The 20,674-nt window shown below is 52.6% G+C and overlaps 1 protein-coding gene across 1 annotated transcript in view; it reads right to left on the bottom strand.

Moving 5' to 3' along the window:
• Positions 1-20,674, bottom strand: part of PSD2 (pleckstrin and Sec7 domain containing 2) — a 53,504-nt gene that overhangs the window by 18,726 nt on the left and 14,104 nt on the right. Inside the window, exons 2-8 of the mRNA XM_015642301.3 lie at positions 16,458-16,560; positions 13,984-14,526; positions 9,910-10,398; positions 8,687-8,881; positions 5,580-5,660; positions 5,005-5,117; positions 4,333-4,391 (exon numbers count right to left, since the gene is read on the bottom strand). Of these exons, the coding sequence (XP_015497787.1) occupies positions 4,333-4,391; positions 5,005-5,117; positions 5,580-5,660; positions 8,687-8,881; positions 9,910-10,398; positions 13,984-14,471 (1,425 nt within the window). The 5' untranslated portion in view covers positions 14,472-14,526; positions 16,458-16,560. The remainder of the gene's footprint in view (positions 1-4,332; positions 4,392-5,004; positions 5,118-5,579; positions 5,661-8,686; positions 8,882-9,909; positions 10,399-13,983; positions 14,527-16,457; positions 16,561-20,674) is intronic.

Genomic DNA, 20,674 nt, shown 5'->3' with positions numbered 1-20,674 from the left:
CAGCTCCTGGTACTGTGGAGGAGGGGGCAACACACATACACTGGCAGAATCTGGCAGCCAGGAATGCCAACAATATTTGGTACTGATGCTTCCAGGCCACCTGGCATCCCTGATATCATGGTTTCATCATCTGTGGCATCATCAGTCTTCCCAAACCCTTTACCCTTCACTCCCTCAGCCTGCAAAGGTGGAGGCAGGCAGCCTCTTCCCAAGCCTCCCCTGCAATCCGACCTCTCCAAAGGGATGGAGCAGAGGTGTGGAGGAGTCAGTGGCAATTACAGGGTTCAGAAAAAGGAGTTTGACATCACAAAGGAAAGATGGGTGTCTCCAGTGCCAGGTTATATGGTATCCCTCACCCTCAGTGTGTGGGGCAGACCCCGGTGGGGTGGCTTGGAGGGGGCAGTGGAGCCAGTGAGGACAGCAGGAGCTGCCCCCGGTGCTCCTGAGGATCCAACAGCATCCTGACACTGCTGGGCTTCACCTCAAGGTAAGGGCAGGGTGACCATCCAGGAGGATGTGGAATGATGGCCCAGAAGAGCAGAGGGCTCAGTGAGGAAGAGGAAGGGCCTCAGTGGGTCTGGGAGGGGATGAAGCTGCAGCAGATGATAGAGGAGATGCCCTGCAGGGTGAGATGTGTCCTCTGTGCGAGGAAATCACCTCCTGAAAGAGATGACAGCAGAAACCCCCGCCTACAAACGTGCACTGCAGATGACCTGGGGGCTTCTCCCCACATGAAAGCATCAGGAGGAAGTGAGAGCTTGGGATTAGCTCCCCATGTCCCCCCCTGCACCCCCTGCCTTCTGTGTGTGCAAACACTCTCAGGCTGCACAGGGAGCCCAGCTCTGCCTTTGAGCAGCTCTGTCTGATACTCTTAATTATGCCTCCTGCTGGTGCCAGCTCCAAATGAGCCGGCTCCCTTGAGAGATCAAGAAAAAGAGGAGTAAAGCACTGTTACAAATCTGCAGTGCCTGGGGATGTGGTGTGGCACAGCCCAGCCCAGCCCTGGTGGCTTTCTCGAGGGGAGCCCCATTAGCCAGAGCTGCCAGCAAGTGTTCAGGGGGTACAGAAGGGCTCAGGAAACGAGCAGACATGCAGGGATTTCAGCAGAGAGGGGAGATTTCAGCAGAGAGGAGAGATTTCAGCAGAGAGGAGAGATTTCAGCAGAGAGGAGAGATTTCTGTGCTTGCTGGCCAGCCAGTTTTGGCCAGCAAAGCTAAAGGAAAAATCCAGCAGCACAACAGAGGAAGGAGGACAAGGAGGCTGCAGAAGGGAGTTTGGAGGTGAGGCAGGTGCTGCCTGAGATCTGGAGATACAGAATTGCTTTGCAGGAGAAGGTGCCCATTCCCAGCCCTGGCCTGAGGCAGGGAAGCAGAGCTCACAGCACTGACCTCCTTGCCCAAAGAGTGATTCAGCACTGAATGCAGAGGCCAAGGCATTTTTGGAAATCAGTGAGATAACACAAATCGCCAGTCTCACAGGCCCTTTGTGGGGTTTGTCATGTGCTGTCTGGGATTCACTCATCCCAAGGGATGCCTTCCTTTTCGTTGTGTGATCTCTTTCTCTGGTGCAAGAGACCTCTGAGCTCACCCTGGGGCAGCAGCCACACCGTGGAAAAGCAAATAATTGCTGAGTAATTGATCTGGTCCTGGATGAGTTCTAGGTTGCAGGAATAAAATCCCGCCCCTGCAAGGAACCAGCCTGTAAATTGGGGGTACCAGTGAGCCCTGGGCCACACAAACCTGCTGTGGGCAGACTGGTGGCACTCTGCAGGTGATGCCAGGGGCTGCTCACACCTCGGAGCTCCCCAGCCCTCCCAGTGCTGCTCACACAGCACTGCTGCTGACACCGAGCCCGGAGTCTGGACTCTACCACAGGGGCTGGAAGATTAACAGGGATGGACAAATGGAGCTAGGGCCTGCCCAGGATCCCATTGGTGCTCTGCTTGTTGAACAAATCCCATCATTACTCCAGCAGGTGGCCTTTCCTAAAGGACCAAAAGGCACCCATGAGTGCTGGTGATGCAGAGGTGTTGATCTGTCACCGTGACAGTGGGAAAGGACACATCCCTAAGCTTGGTCTCCCGGGCAGAGATGGGGCAGGGCACTGCTTCCTTTGCCATAAAATCTCCTGGAGCTCAAACAGCACCAGCAGAGCAAGGCAGAAAGTTGCAGCAACTTGGATAATCCTATGTGTATAGTCTTGATGTCTTAGGATTTTAGCTTTTATATTTCTCAGATCCTGTCCTGCTTTAGTGTATAACTCTAAAACTCCATAGGCTGTCAGCTGCTGTTCTCACATGTTACTGAGACAAAACAATTCCTCTCTGGGCCTGAAACTCAAGGACACCTCACTGCCTCAGGCCCTGAGAGATGTAAACAGTGAACTGGGGGGGTGAAACTTGGAGTAAATTACTTCATTACCTGGAAGTTGTAACTGGAGGATTAACCCCTGATATGTAAATGAACCAAACTTTTAATTGTGTGAAAAACTGGAGACCATCATCCATCTTGGGTGTGTCCCCCCTGAGGCTTCTGACTGCCCAAGGTGCACCTATTGAAGGCCTTCAATAAATACCTGCTTTTATTATCTTAAGTTTGTCTAACCTCTGTCCTAGGTAGCCACTCCAAGGCATCAGTCTTGGAATGCTTGGTGACCTGCTGTCTTTTAAAACCAGCTCCAGGTGGGAATGTCTCACTTTAAAGTTTTCTGGGTGGTTTGGAAATGGGGTCTGAGTGCACCTGAGTAGAAAATCACAAGTGCTACAGCCAGGTGCAAATCTCCTGCTCTAAACCTCGGTGTCTTTGCTGGAATGATGGACTGGAGCATGGCAGAGGCAGTGCTGTGACACTTTTACAGACACACATCTAGCCCTCTGTCCTCAGCAAGGGCATTTCCCATCCAGCAATGCACAGTGAAACACTGCAACACACACACCACATTAAAAAGGAAAATAAAATCAAAAGTGACATGGAATATCATGGCAGCATCTCTGACAGGGAGGGGTGGGAGACCAAATCACACAATCCCGGGTACACCACAGTTCATGGAGTACACCAGGAGCATTTCATGTGATGATATCAGCTGCTAATGGCTTGCTAAGTAGGGAAGAACACTGCACAATCACTTAGGATTCCAGACAAACAAAATTCCTTACTGTTTTTAACACAAAAAAAGTAAAATGCCAGTGCTTTAAAGCAAAACACTAGAAGGACTGCACTTACCACCTGGTAAAGGGTTAAAGAGCAGAAAGAGAGGTTCCAGGAGCAGAAGGAAATTTAAAAAAAAATAAAAATAAAAAAAAAAAAGAGGAAAAGGAGAAAAAGAAATTAATGTTACACATGCAGAAAAATAAAGAGAAGATTTTTTTCAAAGAAAAGCTCAGGCATTTGCACACCTGGTCAAAAGAAAGCTATTTTTTCTCTGCCTAGATATCATGAGAACATTTCTTCTTACCAGGCCTCTGAGCCAGCTTGTCAATGAAGAATAGAAATGGCAGGGTTTTTGAGGTTTAAGTTGGGTGTTTTTGTCTCTAATTATGTCTATCTTCCCAGAGGCATATTTTGGATTTTTTTTTTTTTAACTTAAAAAAACTAGACAAAATAAGATTATTTTGGGTTGAAGTCACATAGTTTGCCTTTTGCCACAATGCTGCTTTTGCTGGTGCAGGAAATGATTTGATGGAAATAATTCCTTGGCTCCAACCATTTTGGCTGGAGGATGAATGCTCTGTGAGACTGATCCCACCACTATCCCACTGTGTGCAGACAGGTTACTGGGAGACTCTAAAAGGTGGTGAGAGATTTTCTCACAGCTTCTGCTGTTTCCAACCACTCTTTTGGGCACTGAGCTCTGCTCACTCTGCTCTTCATCCCAAGGCATCTCTGCTATGAAACTCTGCCTGTTACATCTTGGGGAAAAGGAAGAGCTGGAGCTCACTTCATGTTTTGGGAAGGAAAGATCAAATCTAGACCTGTGTAAACCCACTGGCCCCCTTGTAGCAGTTTTTGGGGAGAGGTGTCTGCACCCCAAGAGGGAGCAGCCCTTCCCTGGCAGGGAAGACCTCACTGGGAGCTCCTGGGGCAGAATGAGCTGGGCAGCAGCAGAGGAAGCAGCGCTGCCTGTCCCTGCACAGGGAAACTGATGTCAGCAGGACATGCACCTCTGAGTGTGCAGTGACACTCTGCTGTGGACTGGCAGCCAAAATTCCACCTGGAGCAGGTCAGAGAACTCTCTGCCAGCCCAGCTCAGCTGTCCAGCAACACACTCAGCATCAGGGAGCAGCTCTGCCCTGGGAAGGAGTAAAGGATGGACCATCCTCCATGGGCTACTTACATGGCCATGGAGGTCTGTGTTCAGCAGCATCAGGGCACAGGTGAGTGTATGAATCCCATCTGAAACACACAACAGTCACACAGCTGGGGCTGACTGCTCCCCTTTAATGCAGCTCTGCTGTTTGTTGTTCTTGGCAGCCCAGCTATTGCAAAACCAAGGCCAGTTGCTGTGTCTGGGGACCTTAAAGAATATCTGCTCCCTTCAGCTGTGTGAGATTTAACAAAAAAACAAAACAACACAAAAAAAACCCAAAGACATCCTCTTTTTCCCCAGACTTTACCTTTTCCTAAAACAACCACCATAAAACTGGCTTCACAGAAGTTTTCCTTTAAAAGACCAAAACCCAAAGCAGCTGCTTGTGAAAGTAATATTCCAGTCCCTGCCTCCTCCCTGGTGCTCTCTAGCCCTTTGGTGAGGTCCTTCAAGGAGCAGTCCACGTGCCAGAATGTGTTTGCACCTCAGTTCTGTGAGCTGGCACATGGGGACTGCTCTGGCTCTGTTTTGGGGGGATCTGTCAGCACCCAGCACCCCCAGCCCCTCCCAGGGCAGGGATAACGAGCAGGGCAGGATCCCTGGGAAAGGGAGAAGCTGCAGCCGTGTCTGCCTGGCTGTGGGTGGCTGGTTTTGCAGTCCAGCTCTGTGCACAGGTGCCCAGAGGAAAGGAAGCAGTACCTTCAGAGGTGCTCTCTTCGGGGTTGCACTGGCAGTAGCGCCGGGAGAAATGGATCAGCACCCGCTCCCGCTCCTGCGTCTCTCCCATCAGCGGGAACGCCTTCAAGAACGTCCTGCACAGAGAAAGGGATGCTTAGAGATGTGCTGCTGGCTAAGGTGGAGGATGGAAAAGGGTCATTTATCCTCTCCCCAGCCCCACACCCTGCAGAGGGGAAGGGATCCATGGAGCTGTGCAGGGCAATGTGCTGCCAGCTGGGATCTGATCCACCTCGGGCGTGATGGCACCAGGATGGGTGGCCCATCCCAAGGGAAAAACCTGCTCCCACTTGCTCTGGTTCTGTATGGGATGGGGTTCCTGGGAGAGCTGCTCTCCACCCCAGAGAAGCAGGATCTGGGCCCTCCTGTTGAAGCCCACTTTTGGAGGCAGACCCTTGTGCCAAATGTGACGCCAAAGATTGAATGACAGCCTGGATCTCCCCCCAGTCCCTGCTCCTGACACAGGGATGGCTCACACAGTGCTGGGAAGCCTGGAGGAAACCCCAAAATCCCACCACTCTCTCCATCCCAGAGCTCACCTGAGTGCTTTGTCAAGGGTCAGGCCAGTGAAGTCAAAGAAGCTGAGATACTCCTCTGCCACCAGCTTGCTAAATTCATTACTGTAATTAAAGAGAGAGTGGTCAGCCCCTTTGTCAGGGAAGAAGACACTGCCCACAAGAGGAACAGCAGAATGCTGCCTGCTGGCCAGCCCAATCCCAGCAAGACACTGCAGACACCATCTCAGACACAGGGACACTTGCTCCTGGCCTGCAATGCTGCTGGAAAACCTCCCTGATGCACCCACAGCCAGCCCCAGACACCTGGGAATGAGACACCTGCCCTGCTGCACCCGAGTTGTGCTGCTGGCCAGGCAGAGCCTGCTCCCACACCAGCCAGGAGGAGGCCATGGGGATATCTTGTGCTCCTCCAACACCTGGTTCTCTCCCAGTGCTGGATGTGTCCCCTTCTCCCACTGAAATATTCCTGCTCCCTTCCCACCCCCTGAGCAGAGCCCCGTGCTCCTGTGGCAGGTGGGTGCTGCAGCAGGAGAGCTCAGTGAGCTCCAGGCAGGGGCTGCTGGCTCTGCCAAGGGAACTGGACAGTCACAAGACACCAGAAGGCAGCCAGACCCCTGCAAACAATAAACTCCTGTGTCTCCAGGGACTCAGGGGCATGGATGGGACTCTTCTCCCTGAGCTCCAGAGCCAGTGAACACACCCAGGCTGTGGGATAACAACAGTGGCCAGAACAAGGCCGTATCCCACCCTAAGATGGACTTTTGTGTTTGCTCTGGTTTCCTCACTCAGGAGTTATCCTCCTGTCTGTGCCAGTGCCAGCCCTTCCTGCAGGAATGGGTGACACTTCCACCATGACGACAGAGACATTCCTACGAGGAGAGCCAGGCATTTCCCATGGGGACATTCCTGCCATGCCCTGCCTGGTGGGCCTGCACGGTATTTCCTGTGGGGACATGCTTGGCATCCTCTGGCACTGCCCTTTCAGCCTCTACAGACCTCCTCTCACCTTACACCCCAGTTTGATGCTCCCTCCCTCTGCCTGCTTGGGGAGGGTCCAGGCACCAGGAGTTCTGGCAGAGCTGCTGGGTCACAAGCCACCCCAGGGGGACACAGGAGCCATGGCCTTTCCTCCCAGTCCATTCCCATGTGTCTGGATACGGAAAGATTTGTGATTTACAGCCTGAATCCCACTGCCCTGCAGGGCTGGGCTCCTTTTTGCATCACCTGGGTCACTTCAGAGCCATAAGAAGCTTGTGTGAGTCAAATCTCACCTCTGGAGGACAAACCAGGCCTCGTGCCCACGTGGTGCTGCCCATGGCTGGGACCCTGACAGATCCCAGGGCACTGCCATGCTGGAACTGTCCTGGGCTGCTGCCACAGGCATTTGGGGAGCAAAGTTCTGGAAACCCCACAAGGAAGTGCCTGGCACTGCCACCTTCACAGCCTGGGACAGTTCAACCTCCACCCAGCACAAGATGTGACTGTGGGCACTGATGGAGCTGGCAGGGCCACGGAGCAATGCTGGAACAAGAGTCTTCCATGGAGAGTTCAGCTGCCCAAACATTTACCTTTCAGTGGGACAATGGTAATTCCTGGGTTTTAGGTTAATTTCACAGAACTGAGGCAGATGGAAACAAACTGTGGGAAGATATCCAACCTTGCTTGTTGAGCCTTTTCTGCCTGTTTGACAATGATGAATACTTTTGGCTTTGGTTTACTTTCTGTGTTTTTTCTTTTAGAAAATTGCCAATTATCACAAAGAAAAAAGAAGTAGTAAAATGAGATTTCACTTTTTGCACAGCTCTCCTAAACAGAGCTGGCCTGAAAGCATCACTTAAACTTAGCCTGCTCCCAGCACTATAGGTTGGTCTTAGTCTTGCTCACTTAAGACAATGTGACTTAATACCTATATTAATACCTATAAATAACTATCTTCACCCTATTTCCTTTTTCTGCTCTGCCAATCCACCTGCGTGATCCAAGAGTCTGCAGCTCTATTTAGGTCTCATGTCAGGAAATGGTTCAGATGTCAAAACCCAGCTGATCAAAACAAAGCTTTTATTTCAAAGGCTGTGTGAATTCCCAGATGTGGGTCACCAAACATCCTCCCAAGGCGGGAGGGTCGCAGGCGTGAGTGAGGACTGCAGGAAATAGCAAAGGGACAGACTCAGAAACCCAGTGCTTGAAACTTGCCCCCTCAGTGAGCTGCCATGGCAAATTTGAAAGAAAGGAGAAGGATGTTACACACCTGAGGCAAGAGCAACCAGCAATGCACCTGCTACAAGAACCTCAGCAAAGGAGGAGAATGAGGACGTTGCCAGGTGATGCCAAGAGCCTCTCTAGGAGACAATTCCTGGGCTCCTTCTGTCCCAGCACTAAGCTGGGAATCACACACAAGCCTTGGTGCTGAAAGTGTGGCTATTTGCTGAGGGACATGTGTGCTCTGCTGGTCTGGGCAGGGGGGAGACATTCCAAGGACAAAAAATAAAATAAAATAAATCCCAGCAACATAGGTTATATCTGATCCAGGCTAAGGATGATGGGGATTGGTGCCTTCACACCCACTGGCATCCTAAAATAATCTGTTACTGCTACACTTGTTACTGTTACTCTGTCTCTTAGAAATCTCTGTAACTCTCCCACTTTTGAATATTTTTTGATTTCCCTTCTGCCTCACCCAGGCAAATCTACCAGCTGAAGAGCCTGGACCTCCCTGTGTGCCCCTGGCTCTCCAGCAAACCCTTCCTGCCCTGGTACAGGGTTGGGAGGCTCTGCAGCAAGAACACTTTGGGGTGCAGACATGAAAAACCAGGGGAGTGGCAGGGAGCCCAGGGCAGCAGCAGATCTGACTCCCAAACCCTTCAGCCTGGGGATTGCTTTAATCTTACTGGGCTCTTCCCAAAGGCAGGAAGCTTTTGGTTCTGCTGGCCAGCAGCTTGTGACATTTACTGCCCAACGCTCCAGGCAGCTTGTAGGATTCTTATTTTAAGGGCATTGAGGAGGATCAGCCCTGACTCCATGCAGCACACAGGCCTGGCCCTTCCTGCCTTTTCCTGCCTTTTCCTGCCCTCCCAGTGCTCCCCAGCCCCGTGTCTCTGCCACCCCTCCCAGGGCTGGCTCCCACGTACTTTTTCCCGAGCTGTCGGGCCACGTCGCAGCGCTTGAAGCCCTCGAGGTTGTAGAGGCGCTTGGCCAACCTCTTGGCAGCCTCGCTGTCCGCCCTGCAGCCGTTGGCCAGGGTGTCTGTGCTGCCCTGGTCCAGCTGCTCCGTGCTGCCCATGTCTGAGTCCGAGTCTGACAGGGTGTCCTTCAGGCTGGCGTCGCTGTGCAGAGACAAGAAACATTCAAGGAGCCGCAGCGAGACCCGCTGAAAGCCACAGAAAACGCCACATTTTGTTTTCTTCTCGCCCTCACAAAAAACAAACAAAAAAAAAGACACATGGAAAAAACCAGCAATATGGCTGTGAACTGGATGTTGGACAAACCCACCTTCATTGCAGCTCCAATTAAATAGAGCAGCCTAATTGGAAATTGGTAGAAAAGGTTGGAGGGAGGGCAGCTTCCCCCTGAGAAATGAGAATGCATCAAAGCAAGCAGCCTCAACACCTTTTAAGCTTCCTCTCTCCCTACTGGGATTCCCAAGCTCTTTCCAAGCCATGGACATCCTGGAAATCTTAGGGATAGATGCTGTGCTTTTCACTTTGGGTTATTTGCTGAGGATGAGAAACTGCACTTGTATAAATCATGTCAGTGGGACTGGCACCAGACCAGTTTTTACTGCCTTGTGGCCAGCTGTGCCACAGACAACACTCTGAGCACGTAGGTGTGGATACAGCCCTTTGTTTTCCTGCCCAAAGCCACTTACAGCACCATTTTTGAGCAGTGTGACTCACTGCTGGCCTGATGGCTGGGCATACAATCGCTCCAGCTCTCCCCTGACCTGGTTGCTCATCACCTGGCTTCCTCACGCAGGGAACCCCCTGCAGATGAGCTGCTGCCTCCCAGGGGTGATGGTTTGGGTCTGAACTGGTCCAGAGGATGAAGTCTCTGCTGATCTCCTTGTTGCCTGCAGAAGAACCTTTGGGGAGGTTTCTGTGAGGGAAGCTTTGAGGTTTCCCTGCACATCAGAGGCATTTGGGATGGCACCTGATCGTCCCCAACCTGCCAAGGGCTTTGCAGGTGCAGGTAAAAGTTTTCCTGCTGATGTTTGGCCTTTCTGGCACAACAATACATGCAAGGAAGCACAAGGGGTGACAGAGCAGTTCCAACTCAATCACATCCACCAAGCCTTGCCCCTGGACTGGGATCTCATAAGAAAAGGAGTCACGGTCCAAGAAACTCCCTGCCTTACCTGATGGAGTTAATGATCTTGGTGGCATCTTCCTCTGAGCCTTCCACGTGGAACCCATTTGGAATACTCTTCAAGGACAGCCGGCTCAGCACGTTCTCTGACCTGCTGCTGGTAATTGAGTGTCTGAGAGGGCTCCCAAAATCCCCCTCCGCTGGCTTGGCTGCCGCCTGCTCTTGCTTATCCGCAGCCATGTGGTGAAGGGCTTCTCTCTGCTGGGCTGCCAGTTTCTGCTCCAAGAGCTCGGGGCTCTCCTTGGCCCTTTGCTGGATCAGTGGGGTGAGAGGTGCCTCAAAACTGACACAGCTGTCTGTCTCGTCTGTGAGGGAGAGCACGTCCAGAGAGTCCAGGCTGCTGTAGTACGTCCCCTTCATAAGGTCAGACTCAACGATCTTCTCGAAGGTCGAGCTGAAGCCATCCCTGATGTCTTTGAACTGGAAATGCTCCCTGTCATCATCACTGCAGCTCAGCTTGGCATCTCCAGAAGCAAACCTGGAGCGAAAGGAGAAATGTAGAAAATACTGTCAAGGCAATTCTGGCCGTGTTCCGCTTGGAGCTGGGAGGTGAGAGAAGAGGCTGCTGTGATAATGGCCCTTGGGATCTTCCTGTGGTATAACCTACTTGGTTCCCAAATTTGTTACAAGATTCTAGAGCTGAAAAAAGCCAGTTTTGTGATGAGCGACCCCAGAGGCCCAGCCAGCCCTTCATTTTGTCATGTTCTGGTAAAAGCCAGACCTCCAAACTGGAGACTTTTGCATACAACACCTGGATCCAGTGCCAGAATAACCTCGTGGTTATTACTTAGCAGGTCCCACATAGCCATAGTCCCAAGGAAGACATCTCTGTTCTTTCAGTACCCATACAGAATCACCTCTATTACCTGCTCACACCACAGACCTCATACATTCCAGCCCTATACTTGTCCCTGACGGCCCTTCACCGTCCCCGTGTCCCTCCCATGGACACTTCCTAACAGCTTGAGATCTTTCTCATATTGTGGTGCCCAGAACTGCCCCAGGGCTCGAGGTGAGGCCACCCCAGCTCAGAGCAGAGTGGGACAATGCCCTTCCTGGCCCAGCTGGCCATGGTTGTCCCTCCCAGCTTCCAGGACACCGCTGTCTCATGTTCAATTTGCCATCACAAGTTTGCTGTGTTGGTGGAGAGTGGATCCTGCCAGAGAAGGACATGATGGAAACCAGGACTTTCTTGCCTCTGCACTGCAGTCTTTCTGCAAAGTTTTTCTGAAACTTTATTTGATGGAATGTGAATTTTTTGACAGCTATATGTTGCCATGGGAGGAAATGTGTGGGCAAAAGCCGCAGTCCCAAAACTGCAGGTGCTGAGTGTGTCTACAAGCAAAAGGTGGGGATTTCTCTGGTAAAAATTTTGCTCTTTTTCCATGAGTTCATGGGGCTGAAAGTTGAGATTATCATTCCCTGGTGGATCTTGCAGTTGGACTGCAGAGCTGTGACCTCCCTGACATCAGCAGGGCCAATGCTGGGGGATTCTGAGAAGGTGAAAGACCTCTAGGCAACACAGCCACATTGAAATGAAAGTGGGGCTCTGACAAACAGTAGATGCCATGGGATAAACCAGAAAGGAAAAAAAGGGATTCAGTTAATGCAGACTGCAACACAAACAATCAATCTTTGGTTCTATTTCCCTGATTTTTTTTTACCAACCAATTCCTGCATAGAAGCACTAACCTACCTTCAGGAGGACAATCATGGGTTCTTTCTCCAGCTCTACCATGGAGAGATGACCTTGGATGACTTCCCCCTTTAATTCTCCATTCCAGTGGGAAGAGCAAGACTCAACACCTTCTTGTGAAATACTTTAAAATTCAGGGAGAAAATGCATCATACAAGCAGTAACGTGCAGACGATGACAAATGATTTGTCATCAGGAACAAAGAGCTGACTGCTCATTAGTAAAACATCAGTTTTTAAACCAGGCTCTCCTATACCCAGAACAGGTCATTACAGCAATTCCTCGAAGAGGAGTAAAGAAAAAAATGGGGAAGCTCAGAGGTGATGCAGGATGACAGCAGATTCCTGGTGCCTTGGTCCATCTGTCAGTTCTTCCTGACCCACACTGACCCAGGAGGGCTGGACAGTCCTTGTGGTCAGGGCAGAGCAGCTCCACGCTGTGCTTGGCCCAGCCACACGTTCCTGTCATTTACCCTAAAGATAGGTGGGCAAAGCACAGATGAGCTCCACCACAGTGAGCTAACCCGATCTGCAGGCACTAAGTGGTTTCCCAGACTTCAGCTGTGTCCCAGAAGTTTTCCAGCTGCCCTTCTGCTTTGAATATAGCGTGTGACTTGTCCCTTGTGCATTCAGCCTCCCAAAAGACTCATTTGCTATCCAAGTGAATATGTTCAGAGCACGAGATCACGGACTCTGCATGCAGACCCCAGTCAGGTTGCATCATCCCCAGATCCTCAGCCTGCCACTTCTACCAATTCATGCCCTAGTACCTTAAAATAATTGCACTTCCAGTGATTGCAGCAGCATTCTCTGACCACACTTAGTTTCCTCTTGAACTCGCAGCCTCTGCCAGGGAGCCACCTACCAAGCAAATATGATTCCCCTGAAACCTGAGACACTTGCAGCTATCCAAGGCCTGACTGCATAGCTCACGGGGCTCGTGGGACCTGCCTGGGGACAGGCTCCCCGAGCTCTGTGGGCAGCAGCAGCCTGCCCTGGACGCTTCCTCTGCAGCACCTTCAGTTGTGCTTTTTGAAGCAGTGCTGCTGCTTCTTCCTGGGGCTCTCGAGCGCAACTGACCACAAACTTTTTATAAAGAAGCCTGTTCAACAGCAGGGAAACAAAGCAGGAGGGATGCCTGCTGTCAGCCCACTCCCTGCGTGGCTCCCCAGCTCTGCTGCCCACGCTCCAGACAGTGCTCGGAACGCGCAGCTCAGCGCAGAGCCTGCTTGGAGCTAGAGCCAGGAGGTGATCCCCAGGCCACCTTGGCCACCCTGTCCCTTCACAGCTCCTCTTCAGAAGGCCACACTCCCCTGGGACAGCCCCTGCTCTCTTCTTCGGCCCCTCCTGCTTGCAGCATCTCTCCTGCCCTGCGGTAGGTGCACAAGGCAGGGCTGTAAAATTCACAGCAGGCATCAGCCCCATGTGGCTACAACACAGAGCCCTGGCTGGTTTCTGGTGGCAAAGGGAAGCATCCATACCCCTCCTGCAGGAATGGCAGGGGAAGAACCCCTTCATCCTCTCCTCATCCCAGTGACCTTCAGTCCCCCTAAGCCCCCAGCCTGCAGAATCCCATGGAGGTCTAGAAACCTGCAGAGGCATAAAATCAGCTGTGGATACTACACCAGCCTGGAGAATTCTCCTGTGAGCCAGATGAGAGGACTGAGGGACACTGCACACATGCAGGTTTGTCCCAGGCACTTGAGAATTGGATGACTCCTGTACCTTTTGTCTCACACTGCTGTCCCTGTCACCCAGGCGCTGGTAACACCTGCCACAGGTGCAGCAGAGAGCAAAGCTCAGTGCTGTGCCCACTTTCAGATCCACAGCTGCCACCTGCTAGCCCAGGGATTGCCAGGGACTATCCATGCTGCCAGGGACTATCCATGCTGCCAGGGACTTCCAGGGCACACCAGCCTCCCAGACAAGCCTGCCTCTCCAGAGTCCCCAGGCTGTTGTACTTGCCCTAAGTTACCTCAGGTAACTCTGCCATAAGTGCTGCAATTGAATCTCCAACTTGCAAGAGGGACACCCCTAAACTGAGCACAACCAGCTCCTCTGGAGATCCCAAAAGCTTCCCCTTCACTTTAGTGACTCTGTGAGCAGACACTGGCTCTAATCACAGCTTTCCACATTTGTAACAGGAAAAAACCATGTGAGAAGCCCAGAGAGTAAAAGGAGTAAAACATTACAAGCAGGGAAAAAATGTAGAAGAAGCCCAAAGAGAAACAGGAGTGGAAAGCCACAGCCAGCCATGAGAGCAGCTGCAGCTCTTTAAGCTGATGAGTTACACACGGAGCAGAGTAACTCGAACCAAGGAGCCTTGAAAACAACACACACAGCCCAGCACCGAGCCGACCTTACTCACCCGAACTGCTCCTCTGCCTCGTCAGCACTCAGAGCTTCTGAGGAGCCCAGGACGCTGTGCCACCTCTCCTTGCTGAGGGTCCCGCTCGCTGTCTGCAGGCTGGGGGAGCCGCTGTCCCCCGGCTCGGGGCTGCTCCGCCCGGGTGTGTCCCCGTCCTGCGGCCGCTCCCGGCCCGGGGCCAGCGCAGTGTCCACCCCGTTGGGCAGCACTGCCCCGTCCGCAGCGCCGCCAGCGCCCGAGCCCCGTCCCGGCTCGCCGAGCCTCTCGTCTGGCTCCGTCACCGCTCCCAGATGTTGGAGCCGCTGCTCCCCCTGGGCTCGGGAGGGCTGAGCATCGCTCCGGGGGCTGGCTCTCCCGCTGGCAGGCTCCGCAGCCTGCCCCGGCTGCTCGTCCCCGGCGCCGCAGGACAGCGGGGCCGGCTGCGAGCCCGGGGAGCGCGGCTCGCTCCCGTCTGCGGCAGAACATGGCAAGGGGCTGCTCTCGCTCATGTTCCGCTCCTTGTCCCGGCGCTCACGGGGGGGATCGGCTCAGGCTCGGCACTACCTACAAGGGAAAAGAAACCACAGCGTGGGCATCGGGAAGGGCTGCCGGAAAGGCAGGTCAGCCAAGCTCACATCCTCAGGGGAAAAGCAGGGAAGGACTGCTCTGGTGTTCGGTGATTTTGAAGGCTCCTCACTCAGGGCAGTGAGATGGGAGAGGAAAAGCTGCTGTTGTGGTGCTGAACCACTGGGGGCCCAGGCACCCTTTTCCTGCTGCTCCCGTAACCCCAGAGAGCTCAGAACACGGGATGTGTCCCATGCAGGCTGTTTGTGCCCAGGGCTGGGGACACGAACGTGGCATGGCTGCATTTCCCAGACTCACTGCTGGGATTCCCTGGTACTCCCTGCCCTCCAGATATAGGAGAAATAGGTGAAACGGGCAATGAGCGTGATTTATTCTTTTTCAGCCGTTCTAAGCAGCTGTGCTGTGCCAACCTGTGTGATTCTCTCTGCTGACTTAGCATTTCTGCAGAGCATCTTGCCTGCCAGAGCACCACTTCTCCCAACACACGAGCACTGCTGAAGGGTGTCACAAGCTGCCAGCTAAAACTCTGGCAAAAGTGTCCTGATTGAATATTCCCTGGGATGCTTTCTCTGTAGGGCAAGGGAAGGACACTGGTTTGCATTGATATAAATAGTTTTTTGACAAAAAGGCACTTTATTGGCAAATAGACCCATTGATGCAAAGTCTGCAAGGTCTTTCAAGCACCATCCTCAGCTCCACAGTGCTGTGAAAGCTTTGCTCCATCATGACCCTCCCACAGGTGCAGCCAAGTGCCACCAGAAATGATCTCTGCTGGAAGCAGGGGTATTCTGCACCCCTGGCACCCAGGCTGAGCCACTGTAACAGCTGATTTTGGTTTTAAGCAATATATGTCTTCACAGATATTTTAAAAATATTATCTGTCTTCATAGGGCTTTTCAGCCTGGAGGAAAGAAAGCTCCAGGGAGACCTTAGAGCCCAATCCAGAACCTAAAGGGACTCCAAGAGAGCTGGAGAGGGACTTTGGCCACAAAGTGAGAGGACAAGGGCAAATGGATTCACACTGACAGAGGGCAGGGCTGCATTAGAGACTAGGAAGAAATTCTTCCCTGTGAGGGTGGGGAGGCCCTGGCACAATTTCCCAGAGCAGCTGTGGCTGCCCCATCCCTGGCAGTGTCCAGAGCCAGGTTGGACGGGGCTTGGAGCAACCTGGGACAGCGGAAGGTGTCCCTGCCATGGCAGGTGTTGGGGGATTATCCCTTCAACCCAAACCATTTGGTGATGTGGTTGTAATTCATCTGGACAGGAAGCCTGGTCAGTCTGTGCCAGCAGGCAGACAGGACTTTGGGCTTCTCCCTCTAACCTGGTTCCTAACTCACATCTGAAGCAGATCATTCAACTGCCTCAGTTTCCCTCTCAGCGAACCATCACCTTTGAGCAGCCAGGAGGGTGGCCAGGTTCAGCAGAAGACTCTGGCTTCTCTCACTTGCTGAGCTAAAGCTTTCATTAGCAGTAAAATCACTAATTGCTTGGCCAGGTCAGGGCTCTACCAGTTCTTGTTACCAAGGAGTGCAGAACTGCAGCTGCTCTTACAGAGCACCTCTCACTCTGTGGAGATGCCAGAGGAAGGCAGAGGTGGGATTCAGACCCAAAACCCTCCTCTGTGGCCTGGGTAAGGTCAGATCCACAGAGGAACATGCTGAGCTGCTGCTGAGCAGGACAGATCCCACAGGGAACCCCAATTCCTGCCTGACTTTGTTCCCATCCCCCAGCCCAGGCAATCCTGGACCTCAGATCCAGCCCGCTCTCCATGTCCCGCTCCCCACAGCTGGGGGCTGTGGTGGGCTGGGGCTTCAGAGCCCTGCATGGGGTGAGGCACCCCTTCAGGGCTGCAGGTGCCACAGCTCTGAGATGGGGCAAGTCCCTCCTGGAGGCAGTGCTGGCAGTTTTACCTCTTCTCCACGTGCATCCGTGTGCATCCCTCGCAGTCACAGCGCGCGTGGCATCGCCGCCCCTGTCACATCCAGCCGCTCCCGATCCCTGCACGGCCCCTGCCTGCAACAAGGGGTCACAGAAAGTGAGACCCAGGCTGGAGAGGAGAATCCTGCTGGTGTCCTGCCACCCTGCTGCTGCTCCTCATCAGGCTGGTTCCCAGACCCATCCCATGACTCCTTGGCAGAGCACTGCAAGTGCTTTTTCCTCAGCATGCTTTGGTTCTCTGGGGTTTTGCAAGAATTTTCCTTACACAGGGCTTCTGACATCTCTCCTTACAAAGGTCCCCCAGCCAGCTAAAGTGGAGGAAAGAGACTCTGTGGTTGCAGGTTTCAGGAGAAACTTGTCAATGTGAGCCTGCAGAATGCCCAATTCCACCCATGAGATGCACAGAGTGAGATACCTGAGTTTTGGACTGATCCCCCAAACAGCTCCTCCTCAGCCCCATCAACAAACAAGAGCCCTTTTGAAGGTCTTTGAGCTAAATGCAAACAAATATGAGCTACCAGAGGGATCGATGTAGCAACGTTTCTCTTGCAGAGTGTTTTACACAATGCAGGGATGGACAGGGATGCGTCCCCCTGAGGTGACCCCAGGCTGGGGGAGCATGTCAGGTCACCACAGATGGTGTGTCCCCTACAGACAGCTGCCTGAGCTCCCAGGCCAGACTTGCAGAGAGTTGATGGAGACAGAAAGACAGGACAGCACTGCCTGTGTGCTGCCAGAGGTGATGGGTGGCTCAGGGTCCAGCTGTGCCAGCTGCTTTCCAGTGGCTGGAAAGAGCCCACGGAGCAGCCTGGCAGCAGATGTCTGTGTCCAGTGCCTGCAGAGAGATCTGCTTATACCCTCTCCTCTCCTTTGCAGGCCTTCAGCTTCATTCTCCACTAGCCTGACAAGAGAAAGGCTGACCTGGGTCACCAGCACATCAGCTTCCTGTAGCCCAGAATCCCACCTGCAGGAGCCGAGCCCTCCCAAGGAAGGGCAAAACAAGCCCCTGGGACAGTCCTTAGGTTCACACATGTGGGCCAAGTCTCCTCTAGGCTGCTCATCTGCCATTCCAAATGAAGAGGGAAAAACTGGAAATGTCTTTCCCACCAAATCCAGGAGAGAAAACCAGTCCCAGGCACTTGGTGTTCCCATGCACTGACAGCAGGGCCAAGCCAAAGCAGCATCTTCCAGGATTTTACTTGCAAAACTACCAACACTCTCCTGAGCATAACCACACTGTGATCTCAAAAAGTACAGGAAACCTAACATGATTTTGACTTTCTCAAAGTGAAGGTATAATACAGACATGTGAGACATGTCACACCAAGCCACTGCTCAAACCTTTGGAGGAATCTTTCCAGCAAAGCTTTGCTGGCCTTTTTCTTAATATGAGATGAATAACGTGGGGGTTTTGAGTGAATTTTTTTTAAAACAGCCAAAAGACTTTGAGCTGAAATTCTCCACCTCCCTGCCATCCATCCAAAAACTCCAGTAGGAACCACCCAAGCTGAATTCCAGTCCAGTAGTTCCAGCTTGGCACAGCTGTATGCAACCAGAAAACAGGAAACTAAAAGCAGTTAGGATATAGCCTGAGTAAGAAATGTTGGCAAACCGTAGTAAGTGTGATGTCCCAGCCATCCCTCCTAACTTTAAGTAACTTACATTATTTATATTTTAAAAAAAACCCAACAAAACAAAACAAAAAAAACCCCACCATTTTTTATTACATATAAACTACTACAGTTGTTAAGCATTGTACTACTGTTTCACCCTCTGTGAAGTCTCACTGGAATGTTTGTGGTCTGGAAGGAGAGCTGAGGAATCAATAGTTAAAGCCTTAGTCATGTTCCTCCTTGGCCCGTGTTCCTGCTGGAGAAGAAGCACCACCATTGGCAGGATATGTGCACAGACTATTGCTGAGCTGGGGAGCCCATCAGCTTCCAGTGTGACAAAACTGGGAGCTGAGCACAGCCAGGAGGAGAAATCCAGGCCTCTTGCAGCCTCCTGACCCAAGAGGTTTGTGTGTCTCCACTGGATCCCTGCTCCTGGGGGCTGCTGTGTGCACACAAAGTCTGCAGACAAGCTGAGGGTGTAGCAACCCACAAGAAACTCCCAAGAAGACACCAACAGCTTGATTTTTGCTTGCAGCGACAGTCACTTGAAGCACACACAGGTTATGGGTGGCTGAGGCTTCCCAGGATCTCCAGAGGAAGCAGAGGATTGGTTTGTGACAGTCTGTGGCTCTGATCGCAGCTCTTCATGTTCTGGAGTCATGCAGACAACTCCTGCCACACTCCCAGCTCATCCCACACCAGCTGCAGGGGTCTCCCCCACCCTACAGCTCACCCATGACCTGCTGCCTCCCCACCTGTGTGGGGAAGGTGGAAGAGCAAAGGGAGGAGCAGACAGGCTGGGATGCCACAGCTTGGAAAACCTGCAAGACAAACAGTGGTGGAACAGCTGGCTGCAAATGTCCACATCTGTCTCCAGCAGACAGCTGAAAGGTCACCAGCCCTGGACAAAGCCCAAACCCAGAGTCTCAACACCATTTTCTGTTTGCTCTGGAAAGCACAAAAGTGCAGCTCAGCCTCTGAAGCTGCCACAGCTTCAATCAAGCTGTGGGGAGAGGACACACTGCAGCACTGGGCCAAGAGATGGGGGGAATGTTCAGAGGTCCTTCTGGGGCTCCTCTGACTGTCCCAAAACTGCACAGCCTGGCTGCCTTGGACTGCAGGCTGGCATTCCCTAAGTCCCTCCTCATTTCCTTCTGTTTCTGCTTTGCAAAGTGCGCTCTGAAGCAGGTAAGGGCTGAAAAGTGGTATGTGGGTTCCCATAAGTGGATTTTCATAAATTTTGCCCTTTTTGCAGGCTCAGAGGCACCCTCTCAAAGTGAGTGCTCCTCCCTAGGTCCTGGGAATAGGGTGAGCATGTCCAGTGTTCCCAGTCTCCCGCAAATGTAAGCGGGGTTAGCACACAAAAATGGGTCTGGTAAGAAAAGGGGATGTCCTGGCACATATCCAGCCAGGTCTGGTCACAACAACACAAAATGGGGCCCTGCTGAGTTGTAGACAGTTAAGCAGGAGCTCCATGATTTGGAGCAGACCAGCTCTGTAGGGCCCCTGTAGGTAGAAGAATGTGGATTCATGCTGGAAGGATCCTGTTATTGCTGTAGGAGAGGCTAAGGGAAGCCAAGGCATCCATGACCCATGGCTAACCACGACCTTTCCATCTCCTCCCCAGAGCTGGGGCTTGGTGGGAGAGATGGGACAGAGGCTGAAGGGAGTCAGGAGCCCATCCCTGTGGCCATCTCATTCTGCCCTGCTTTGCAGGCCAGACTCAGCCAACAGCTATCACCTTCATTTATCAGAATTCCAGCAGCACCAGCTCATCACTGCGAGTTTCCAGTGCCACAGGATTGCAGTTCAGGACAGCCACTCACTCCCTGCTCCAGCCCTGCTCTGCCCCACGTCCTGCACAGCCCCTGGAGCAGGAGGAGACAGGGCAGGGCTGGCTGGGAGGGAAGGAGAGCAGAAATGCCCCATCATCTGCTTTGGGATGATGCTGGATTTGCAGCAGGACCAGAAAAGCCAGGCTGGTCCCGAAGAGGCCGGGCAGAGATGCAGCAAAGTTTGCCCTGATTTTGTGAGGGGTTGGAAACCACACAGCAGCTCTTTCAGGGACTGGCTCTGGAAGTGTCCCAGCTTTTGTTGAAGCTGAATGGCTGGTGGGAAATGATTTATTTTTAATTTTCTTCTCTGCGTTAGGAACTGGAAAGGCTCCCACTTCAGTTTTGTGTAACCACTTGGCTGCTGGGACACAGGAAGGCTTGGAGAAGAATCCTGCTGCTTAGTCAAGCATGAGCTTTTCCTCAAGTTCACGCTGAGCTAGGCTGCTTCCTGCAGCAGCCTTGCTTTTTCTTGCTGCTCTGCATCCCATTCCCTCCAGCTTAGTGAAGACAGAATCATGGAATGGTTTGGGTTGGAAGAGATGTTGAACTTCTTGGGCTAAATGCCTATAGTGACATCTTTGGCTGTGATGGGCCATGTGCTCCGAGTTCCTGTCCCCTGTGAGCAGGAATGGAATGTGCCCAGCAGCCAGCTGGTGTCCAGGCTGTAGATCCCATCCAGCTGGTGTCCAGGCTGTAGATCCCATCCAGCTGGTGTCCAGGCTGTAGATCCCATCCAGCTGG

Source organism: Parus major, chromosome 13, assembly GCF_001522545.3.
Source record: "Parus major isolate Abel chromosome 13, Parus_major1.1, whole genome shotgun sequence".
Classification (NCBI taxonomy): domain Eukaryota; kingdom Metazoa; phylum Chordata; class Aves; order Passeriformes; family Paridae; genus Parus; species Parus major.
Note: the sequence above shows the minus strand (reverse complement) of the source record. Positions and strands in the feature narration are given on the sequence as shown.